General features: G+C 50.3%; 1 protein-coding gene across 1 annotated transcript; it reads left to right on the forward strand.

The window, feature by feature from the left end:
- The first annotated feature begins 4 nt into the window (after window positions 1–4).
- LOC101646962 (NADH-cytochrome b5 reductase 2) lies at window positions 5–10,028 on the forward strand. The gene is made up of 9 exons (XM_045290934.1): window positions 5–31; window positions 975–1,118; window positions 1,346–1,418; window positions 5,121–5,227; window positions 5,517–5,646; window positions 6,214–6,297; window positions 7,195–7,280; window positions 8,330–8,429; window positions 9,611–10,028. The coding sequence occupies exons 1-9, from the start codon at window positions 5–7 to the stop codon at window positions 9,781–9,783; spliced, it is 924 nt and encodes a 307-aa protein (XP_045146869.1). The 3' UTR covers window positions 9,784–10,028.
- Window positions 10,029–11,125: the final 1,097 nt, after the last annotated feature.

Genomic DNA, 11,125 nt, shown 5'->3' on the forward strand with positions numbered 1-11,125 from the left:
CGGCATGTTCGGCTGCGCCTTCCCATTACGGGTGCGTCCAGGGGGCAGGGTGGGGGGCCCGGCGGGGCCAGCGGAGCTCAGACTGCTGGGAAGCCCGATGGAGCCGGATGGGGCGGACAGTGGAGCTCAGGCCTAGAAAGGCCAGCTCCGCTCAGGCCAGGCCAGGCCCCCCCACCCCAACCCAGAGGGCCAAGGAGGGCGCCGGGATGGGTGGGAGGCCAGTCGGCCTGCCAGGCTGGGTGGAGAGTGGGGACTCCAGATCCACACGTGCCACCGACTTGACGTGGGGGTGTCCGCCCCACCCCACCACTCTGCCCTGTATCTAGCTAGGGTCAGGGCATGAGCCTGGCAGCGCTGGGGGGCTGGGCCGCAGGGACAGACCAACGTGTGGCCCAGCCGCTGGCCGATGAGTGCACAGGCCTCCGTCACCACCCCTGGGAGCATGCACGGAAGCAGTGTGCACGGAGGCAGTGAGGTCAGGCAGCACCCCCTAGGAAAAGTCCAGTCCTAGCCAAGCCCGAGCGGGAGAGGTGAGCCCAAGCCCCGGGCCACCCTGAGCTGCAGCCACCTTGGTGGGATGGCGTCTTCAGCCCACCGCCTACAGCCCTAGCCCCATTTTTGCTCCTGGGGGCTGCGGTCTCCATTCGGAATTGCCTATTTAGAAGCAGTGACATCAGAGCAAAAAGTGGCCCTCCCCCCTTCCACTTCAAGGAGCGGATTCTTTTCAATGTAGCCACGCTGAAAGACAAACAGGCCGAAAGGAGCCTGCTGGGCTTCCATCACCATGTACCTGGCCTGGGCCAGGTGCTGATCCTTTTCGCACTGTGGGCTAAGCTGCCTTCTGTTTTAGGTCGTTTCCTTCTGCCTAGTTTGTTTGTTTCAGGCATAACTTGGTATCTTCTAATGCTTTTTGTGGGGGGAGGGTGCACTGAGCCTGAGGAAGGGGCTGCTCTGCTCCCATTGTGTCTGTTCAGGACCCGTCCCTGCTCCTGGCCATCACTGTCATTGGCCTGACCGTGGTCATGGTGGCCCTGAAGACCAGGAACTCAAGGAGAAGAAAGCTGATCACCTTGCAGGATCCTGAAGCCAAGTACCCTCTGCCCTTGATTGAGAAAGAGGTACTGGATTGGACCACCCTGCCCCTGCCAGTAGGGGACAAGAGTCTTGCGGAATGGACTGGGCAGGGAGGGCAGTTAGAAATGTCATGGCCACCGGTTTGTGACCCACTCCCCTTTTTTGCATAAGCTGGGGAAGCATCAAATGAAGTTCTCTCCTCCCCACCCCACCCCCAGCATCTGAGCTGCCCAGCAAGGTTTCTAATCCTTGTATTTTTTCTGGTTTTTAGGAAATCAGCCACAATACCCGGAGGTTTCGCTTCGGACTGCCCTCGGCGGACCATTTCTTAGGGCTGCCTGTAGGTGAGCGGGACTTGGTGTCATCATCTGGCCTGGAGACTGGCAGCGCTAGCTGCTATTCCTAGCAGAAGCACAGCTAGTCTTCTGAGCACACGGGATGGGGAGATGGGCTTGGAGGTAGTAGAGCCCCTCTTCTCTTTGTTCAGTGTAGCCCCACACAAAAGTCATGCCTCCATGAGCCAGTGTCAGAGGTGAGACTGGAGGTCAGAGATCAAAAATCTCATCCCAAAAATGGGGGGTGGGGGGTTCTCAAAATCATTAAAAGAAAGAAAAGGACCAGGCTTACAATTCTCATACAGAGTGGTGGGACCCCCGAGAATATGGCCCGTAGTCATCCTTCAGACCTGCACCTGAACTTGCCCTCGTGGTTCAGTTTTCAGCCACCTAAGAGGTCTGTAAGATGGACAATCACACCAGGGAGGCACCCAGTCCTTAGAATCATCAACCATCTGCGGTAGAAGAGCAGCATTTGCCCCAAGACTGTTCTGAAGGCCAGAGGGGTCAGAAAGGAGGAGGAATGGGAATGGTAAACACAGGGAGGAAATAGAATAAGCGCTACTCCATTGTGGGACATGCATCAGTGATGTGAAACAAAATGTGTATGCACCGCTTAAGGGAAAACGGATTTTCTTTTTAAACCTTCACTCAGTTCACCACAAAGTTAAAAAAAAAAGTACCAAAACCAAGCCTCTCATCCCAGGTTCCTTGCTGGGTGACCTGAGGCAAGTCCCTCAAGCTCTCAGAGCCTGTTTATGAAATTCCATTTCCCAGGCCCTTAGGCCATTATGAGGCTAAATTGCTTGAAAGATGTGAAAGTTTAGAAACTGGGAAATTCTGTGCATACATAGGCATCTTGATTTCTTACTGTTGCAATAAAAAGCACTACAAGTGTGTGGCTTTAAAGAACAGAGATCTATTTTCTTACCATTCTAGAGACTACAAATCAGATAGCTCTTCTCCAACCACCATGCGTTTTTTCTGTAGGAACCTTAGAACAATACTAGAACGTAACCCATTGGGGGAACTAACCCTCACTATTTTAAGGTTCAGAATGATGGCCTGTTTTCTATAGCCATCAGAATTTGATGGCTCAAATCAGTATTCCAAACCAAATTCACTGCCAATGATTCTGACTCATAGCAATCCAATTGGACCAATTAGAACTGCTTCTTTGGGTTTCTAAGATTAGATTTTCGTGAGTAGACAGCCTCATCCTTTTCCCCAGAGCAGCTCGAGTTTGAAGCACGAACTCTGTGGCTAGAAGCTCACTGAGTGATCCACTTTGCCACCAGGGTCCCGTGAGGTAGAAAAACCTCAGCCAGACCCAGGAGCCCTGTGGTCTAGGAGGTGACACTGCAAGGTCAGCAGTTTGAAATCACTAGGTCCACCTTGGGAGAAAGAGGAGGCTTTCTACTCCCATAAAGAATTATAGACCAGAAACCCATAAGGGCAGTTCAATGGCAGTGAGTTTAGTTTGGGTTGATTCTCAGGACCTGGAGGTCCAGAGAAGCTTCGTAGAAAGTTAGTGCAACTTGCCTCCGTGATGGTGGCCCTAATCCACGGCCTGCTTGCCATGTGTGCACAGGATGTGTGCACAGGATAACACTGAACTTGTCTAGACTAGTTGGGGAAATTATGCACTCAGCCCCCTTTTTACTTCTGAATCCATCAGAGCTCGCTGTCTGGCTACCTTCCATCCCTGTCTGGCTTGTGGGGCTGTCCTCTTGGCAAGAAGCCTCAAAGAGCAACAAAAAAAAAATTGTGAAATAGAATTTCTTAGAACCTGCCTTGGCCCATCCTCTTCTCACTTGTACTGTCACTTCCTGTCACTGTCATTGAATCTGTTCTCTTAGTGACCATGTAGGACAGAGTAGAACTGCCCCTATGGGTTTCTGAGGCGGAATTGGAACTAGAAAGTCATATCTTTCTCCCTGGTTTTGAACAGCTAACCTTGTGATCAGCTGCACAACACAGAACCCACTATGCCACGAGGCTCCTCTTCAAACCTGGTGTGGGCACTGCAAAATTAGTTGGGACAAACTGATAGAAGCTTCCAGAAGTCTTCTGTGAGGGCTCCGAGAGATGGGGCCTGAGGAACAAGCCAGGCAGTCAGTTTGCTCTGGGGACACAGCTATGCCAGGTTCGGGTTGGTTACATTTAAAAGAGCCATTCCAGGTTCACAGTTTGAGAGAAGCCGCCTTAGGCATGTGTTCCCAGGTATCCCTGGTGGCTAGCTAGGCCCAGACCAGAGCCTTGAGCCTTGCTTTTCTTAACCTAAAGTGTTTGTGCCTCAGGCTTCAGGACCTCTTCAAAGACTCAAGTATGCTCCGAACACAACTTGAAGGACCTGCACTTCTACACCACCCCACCCCTTTCTGCTTTCCTGTCCTCTTCCTTTTTGCTCTGTCTCTCCCTAGCTCTCTCCTTTCTACATATCTGCGCCTTCTTTATCAGTTTCCTGTGCGCACAATTTCTACTTCCTGGGAAACTCTAGCCAGAGACTTTCTCTTGCCTCCAGCTCTTAGCATCTCTTAACTGCCACTTTTGCCCTTCCTACTAATTACCTGAGACACTTAAGTCTCCCAGTTTGGATGGACCAGAAACTGGGAAGCCCAGTACATCGTTCCATACTTAGAATGTAGTAATTAGTCATAGGTGTCTGGCTACACCTGGACAAATCACTTCTACTGTAAAAGTAAAACAAAAACAAAACTCACTGCCATGTAGTCACTTCTGACTCATAACGACCTTACTAGCCCCTGTAGGTTTCCAAGACTGCAACTCTTTACAAGAGTAGAAAGCTTCATCTTTTTCCTTCAGAGTGGCTGGTGGTTTTGACCAACTGACCTCAGGCGTTAGATGCCCAACGTATAACCACTGTGCCACCAGGGCTCCTCACTTCTGCCCTTGGAGGGGGAGAATTATGCAGTGAAAACTGAACAGCTGATATTATGAAAATAATTCATAATTTATCAACGGCTCACAATGGTGGGAAGATAGGTGAAGGAGGGGGAAAAGAGGAGCTGATGCCAAGGGCTCAAACAGAAAGAAAATGTTTAGAAAATTATGATGGCAATATATGTACAAATGTGCTTGATACAATTGATGCATGGATTGTTATAAGATCTGTAAGAGCCCCCAATAAAATGATTTTAAAAAACAAAAAACCTGCCGCCTCTCAACAGCATCCTGTTGACATCCATGAAGACACAATGCACTTTCTAGAACGCCTGGTCCATGTGTGTCCGTATCTGGTGGGCCTCGAGTGCCTAGGAGCCCAGACCTGTGACTTATTCCCAGACCCCACTGATAGAAGTAGCCTATATTTTGTTTAAATAAGGATATGCTCTTTTCTGTAACTTTTAATAGTTACCTTGTAGCTTCAGTTGGTTCTTCCTGCTCCACAAAGCACGTTGACACCATAAGCCCAGTAGGCTTCCTGTACCTGGATCTCACAACCACACTATGCTTGGGGCGCCGTAGGCATCACGTCTTTACAGAGGAGGACACTAAAACCCAGAGAAGTGATTTGCCCAGGTAGTACAGGAGTGGCAAGGCCAGGCCTAGAGCACAAAACATCCTCCTGGTCTTTCCCTCCCACCAGGTACCCTGCTGCCCATCTCCCTGAAGTCCAGGACTTAGGGGATTGCTGTCTCCCCTTTATGCTCGCCCTGCTCAGACTGACATTTGATTCCTTTTCTGTAGGGAACCATGTCCATCTCTTGGCCCAAATTAATGATGATCTGGTGATCAGGCCTTATACCCCGGTCTCCAGTGATGAGGACAGAGGCTTTGTGGACTTCATTATAAAGGTAAATGGGGTCACCACTGCCCAGCTGCCTCAAACTCATGGAAGCTGTTGAGGGCCAAGGGGTGCTAGAGTGAAGGCAGAGGGCCTCTTTCCTAAGGGACACGTGCCCTGGATCTTGTTGTGCAGCAGTGTCATACAAGGGTGGAGCTCCAGTTAGCCCCGTGGTGTCTTCCAGGATTGCTTGCAGCAACTGTGAGCGCAAAGGACTTTCTCGCCTGAATTCCCTGTGGCTGTGTGTGACTGTGACCTGAAGTCTGGGGATGTGAAAACCATGTGACCTTGTCTTTCAGATCTACTTCAAAAATGTACACCCCCAGTATCCTGAAGGGGGGAAGATGACCCAATACTTGGAGAACATGGATATAGGGGACACCGTCCTCTTCCGTGGGCCAACTGGGTGCCTGTTCTACCATGGTCTAGGTATTGGGGGGGCTTGGATTGGGTCACTCATCTTATGGGAGAAGATTCCGAGGGTGGTGCTGTTGATCTCGAAATCTGTACATTGGGAGTCACATGGGATTTGCCTTAAAGGCTTCATTCATACATTCATTTATTCACACACAGTACATTTACAGCCACACCAACCAATCATTCACACATTCACTTGGTGAGATTGTAAACTCCATAAAGCAGTGGAATGATGAGAGGCACCCATATCACTATGTCCAACACAGGACGCAATACCTAATAGCACTGAGAAATGAGTGGGTGGTTGGATGGACTCTACATTTGAGGCATTTATTCACATTCATGGATTTTCTCACCGCTGTAGTTATGTAAGAATGCCCCGTGAGGCTCATATTGACTTCAGCTGGCCTTTCTCTTTCCTTGTAAGATCTAACAATCCCCTAAGGAGGCCACTCTGGCCTGCGTCTCTAGCGTATAGCGGTGCAGACAAGCCCTTTGATAGATGTGACTCCAGGATGCCAAAGGAAAGGCTCTCAAGACAAGGCCTGCAGAAGTCAGAAACATCCTCTGTGTTTTTAGGGAGGCTTGCAATCAGACCAGACAAAAAAAGTGAGCCTGAAAGAAAATGTGTCAGTCACCTGGGAATGATTGCTGGGGGCACAGGTAAGAGGCACCTGGGGGGCTTCATCCCCAGGGTGAGCCCTGAGAGCTTTCTGACTTTGGAGTACTTTGATCTGAGTGATTCCTCCCTTGGTGGTTATGGGTGGAAATCATGGTCAGTGACAGGCCCCTAGAGCTGGCTCGGTGTATCTTGCTTCCCCTCAACCAACATGGCAGCTGCTGGGAGCCATAGGAACCTCTCAAGACAGGCTGAGGAACATAGAGGAGGGTGATCCCCAAGGGCTCCTGGATTCAGTTCAAGCCTGACTTTCCACATCTGTTGAGCGGAGCACCTGAAAGAAGAGAACACATGTTTAAGGAACCCCTATGATAGAACTCAGGAGTCCTGGTGGCATAATGGTGATGCATTAGACTGCTAACTGCAAGGTCCGCAGTTCAAACACACCAGTCACTCTGCAGGAGAAAGATGAGTCTGTCTGTCCCTGAAAAGATTTACACAGCCTCCGAAGCCCTACGTAGCATTACCGAGGATTGGAATGGATCCCATGGCCATGGGTTTATGGTTGTGGTTTAAGGCCATAACAGGTCCTTTTAAAATGATCACATTTACTCTTCTTTCTGTTTGACACATGAGGAAGCAGAAGAGCTCAGATGGGCCAATGCTTCACCCCGAGCCACACAGCTAGTGAGCTGGGAGGAGAACCTAGTTCTAAATGCTAAGCCATCCTGCTCCCACTTTGCCATATTAAAATGAGGAAGGGCTCTGGGTTTATTGTTGCTTCAGAAAGGAAAACCAAAATGCTGGGCATTTCCTTACTTTGAATTTTGGTAAGTACATCGGGAAAAGTGTAATTGGGCCCATGAAAATGTCAGTTCTTTCCGGGAGGGACTGTGGGCACCAGGGAGGCAGGAAAGCTGGCCTGCCCATTTGTGTTCCAGGGATTACACCCATGCTGCAGCTCATCCGCCATATCACCAAGAACCCCAAGGACAAGACCAAGATGTCCCTCCTCTTTGCCAACCAGGTCAGTTCTGCCGAGTCAGCCTGGAGCTGGCAGTGGACAGATGGAATGTGTGCTGAGCAGGGCCGCATTCATCCTTCTGAACTGAGTGTGCTCTGGCCGCCTGGGGCGCATGGTGGAGGGAGTGTTGAGTGGGTGCTCCCAGGGCAGCTGGAAGCCCGAGAAGCTGAACCCAGCCTAGTTGGGCTCATTTTTAAATTCTTGGTGTTTACCCCAGCCAACCCTGAGCACTATTTCTTCCTTATTTTTCCCCTCTGATTATAAAATCATAGATGTCCTCATTAGAACAATTTTGGGAAATAAGAACATAAAGACGAAATAATCTATAAGTATATCCCTGATAAATTATTATATGTATTTTCCAGTCTTTTTAATATTTATAATTAACATTTTTTTCATTCAACATTACCACCCAGGCATTTTTTCTCTCTTTAAAAGTCTTTATATAATCGCCCATCTTCATGATTATGAGTGACACTCTGATGAATAATTCTGCCCCTAGGCTTGATCGCCTTTAGTTTATGAAACGGAATCCTCAAAGTAGAATTATCGGGACACGACTCAAAATGCTTCTGCGCAATAACTCTGAGCCCATGACAAATTACCTCTGGCTTTGGCTCCCTTCTGCCCAAACGAGGCAGCTTTGTTCCCTCTCTCCAGTATTGTTCTCCCAGTGTCTCTCTAGGCCATTGCATTCACTGCTGAAGCTCCTGCCCCTGCACTAGGCTTGTTCAGTTGGGTTTGCCTTGCCTGATGCTGAGTGTGGGTAAGGCTTCTCAATGAAGCCACCTCTGCCCGTGCTGGGCTGTGGTCTGTCCAGTTGGAAGTCACTCCTGCCCTGCTAGAATTTACACCCTTCCAACTCCAGCTCCCACATCCATGTGAGAGCAGGCTGTTCAGAGCAGCAGCAGCACGCTAATTTCCCGGAGAGTCTTTGGCAGCTCCTCCAGATGGAATGACAACTTGGGCAGGAGGGTGCTCATTGATTTGTGAAATATGGGGAACCAGTAGGAAGTCCCTGGAAGGTGTTCCTAATGTTGCTTCTCTTCTAGTCAGAGGAGGATATCTTGTTGAGAAGGGAGCTTGAAGAAATTGCCATAACATACTCAGATCAGTTCAAGCTGTGGTACACCCTGGACAGGCCTCCCATTGGTAAGATCACCCCCGCCCCTCCTTGGAGTCAGCCCCCACCCTTGACCCACCTCAGGGGCTGGACCATTTTCTTTGTAGCACTGGGTTTGCGGTCTGAAGCCTTGGACTCTGCCCCCACTTGGGTGTGGGAGGGTAGGAACCGAAGGATTGATGAGCTACTTACAAAGGAGCCCTGGTGGTAGAGTGTTGGTCACTGCAATGTCAGTTCAAAACCATCAGGCTTTCTGTAGGAGAAAGACAGGGCTTTCTACCCCAGTAGAGAGTTATAGTCTCAGAAACTCAGAGGGGCAGCTACTCTGTGCTATAGGGCCACTCTGCATCAGAAGCCTTTTGCTTGCAGTGAGTGATTGATGAAGGAACCATGGCGGGGCTGTGGGTTAGGTGTTGGGCTGCTAACAGAGAGGTCGGTAATTCAGACCCACCAGCTGCAACCTGGGGAAAAGAGGCTGTCTGCTCCCATGAAGATGTACAGTTTCAGAAACCCTACTGAGGATCACAACGTGTCAGAATTGTTTCAGTGGCAGTGACTTGATTTTTCTGGTTTGGGCTTATGAAGCAATAAAGACCAGTAGCACTCCACTTCCCGCACAAATGTTTACCTGGTACTGGGCCCCACTGCATGGCCTCCCATGGCTGTACAGGGCATGGTAATCCACACATCCGGACCCAGGACAGTCACTGCCCTGCTTCCCCATTCACATCGCTGCTCACAGAAACAGCAGCCTTCGCCTCCTTCCTCACCCAGACAGCAGTCCTCACATGTTGATTCCCAGGTAGCCGCTGCAATCCCAGCAAGCACCCATTGCACCCCATGTGGCCACCCTCCCCTTCAGATAAACCTTTCCCACATTGCAGAGAGCTGCTCTAGTCTTGTACAGCTTCCTGCCCTACAGTGTGTCACCTGATTGAGCATGTCCACAAATCCCATACAGCTCTATATCACACTTTCTATCTTCTCCAGGACTTATCGGGGCCTCAGGGTCACAGCAGTGAGCCTGGGGTTTGGGGTAAGAATTGCAGAGGGCTGCCTGACACCCAAATCCTGACAGTAGTACGGACTCCTAAGCCTCTGTGGAGCACCCTGGCTCTCTGCCTGGCTTTGGGAGAGGGAGGACAGGGCCTGGGAAGCAGGGACTTGGCCTGGTGCCCCACAGCTCTTTTCTGCTTCGACTTAATTTCAGGCTGGAAGTACAGCATCGGCTTTATTACTGCCGACATGATCAAGGATCACCTGCCTCCTCCTGGGAAGTCCACGCTCATCTTGGTGTGCGGCCCACCTGCCCTGATCCAGATCGCTGCTCACCCTAACTTGGAGAAACTGGGCTATCCCAAGAACATGATTTTCACCTACTAACACACCCCATGCTTTTAACAAATTGCCTGGCCCCCTTTATCTGCTTCAAAGTGAGTTTCGTATACCATGTGGAACTGTGGTGTTTACAAAAGGGCCACTTAATGTAACCTTGCACATGTACACTGCTACCCCTCCCTCTTTTGTGTGTGGTCCTAAGGAGGAGGGCTCAAGGGCTGGGGACAAAGTGGCTTCTGTGGAGCCTTCCTTGGGGAGGCCTGGAGGGGAGTATCTTTTTCAGGGGTTCGTGAAACCAACTTAGGTACAAAGCAAATAGCCCATGAGGTGTGGCTCTGCGGGGACCCGGGGAGCAGTCTGGAGGCCCTGGCCTGCCCTGCATGGAGTTGGCTCTGGCACATCCAGGGGGATCAGACTGGTAAATGTACCAAAGAATGAAAACAAACAAAGCCCTAGTAGGGTCACAACCAACTTCCAGTCAGTACTCTCGGAACTCCCATCTCGAGTGCAGCTGTGGTTTCCGACGGGAGAGCCTGGAAACGGGAACAGCATTAACACGGCACACACAAACCCTCGTCAATCTAAGGGTAGCAGGGCTCCGGGAATCCTTCTGAGCCTCCCTGCTCTTTGCACACCGAGTGGGAGCAAAGGGCGCCTCTTGAGTGCCTCTAAACACCAGGCACTGGTGTGGCATGAGGGTGCAGGGGGGTTATGTACAGCTCTTCCGAACTTACAAAGTGAGGGTGTAGAAACTGTTCCTTAAAGCATTCATCCCGCTGAGCCCAGGTGACCCATGTGGCCACCATTGCCATCTGCTATTCGTAGACAAAACGAAGCGCCCTGGTTCTAGGGTGTACTCACAGAAGGCGCCCTGGTGGCACAGTGGCTAAATATTCGGGAGGTTAAGCACAAGCTCAGCAGTTGGAAACTACCAGTCGGCCCATAGGACATTGTGGAAATGTTCTACAATGGAGGCCACCTGGGAGTGGGTAGAGCTGCTTTTGCACTTTATTTCGTACAGTCAGAGGTTCTGGGGATTCTCCAAGTGTACATGTGCAAACAGGCTCAGAGACTAAGTCATCCATTCGGCCAGCAGGTGGCAGAGCTGGGCTCAAACCACAGCCTGTTTCATTCCACGTCCTTCCCTTTTCACAAAATTGTCATAAGGGCAACCATGTGTGCATGTCACTCAGAAAGGAAGGGGGAGAGAGATGAATACCGCTTTAGGAAGGACTCTTGAATATAGCTGTGTCTTATACACAGGGCATCCAAGCAGGGGTGTTTTCAGAGAGCCTGCAAGAGAAAGAGCGGGTGGTACCCACTGGCTAGCATTTATCCACCCAATGTTCGGTGAGTGTTCAGTGAATGCCCCGCTCAATGAAACAGA

This window comes from Echinops telfairi, unplaced genomic scaffold, assembly GCF_000313985.2.
Source record: "Echinops telfairi isolate 266 unplaced genomic scaffold, ASM31398v2 ScPeMD7_60;HRSCAF=208, whole genome shotgun sequence".
NCBI lineage: Eukaryota > Metazoa > Chordata > Mammalia > Afrosoricida > Tenrecidae > Echinops > Echinops telfairi.

What these genes read in the sequence shown, in the direction of transcription:
- LOC101646962 (XM_045290934.1), top strand. Translation starts at nt 5, where the DNA reads ATGTTCGGCTGCGCCTTCCCATTACGG. An exon ending in TTGTGGACTTCATTATAAAG is followed by an intron (nt 5,228 to 5,516) that starts GTAAATGGGGTC and finishes CTTGTCTTTCAG; the next exon opens with ATCTACTTCAAAAATGTACA. An exon ending in CCCTCCTCTTTGCCAACCAG is followed by an intron (nt 7,281 to 8,329) that starts GTCAGTTCTGCC and finishes CTTCTCTTCTAG; the next exon opens with TCAGAGGAGGATATCTTGTT.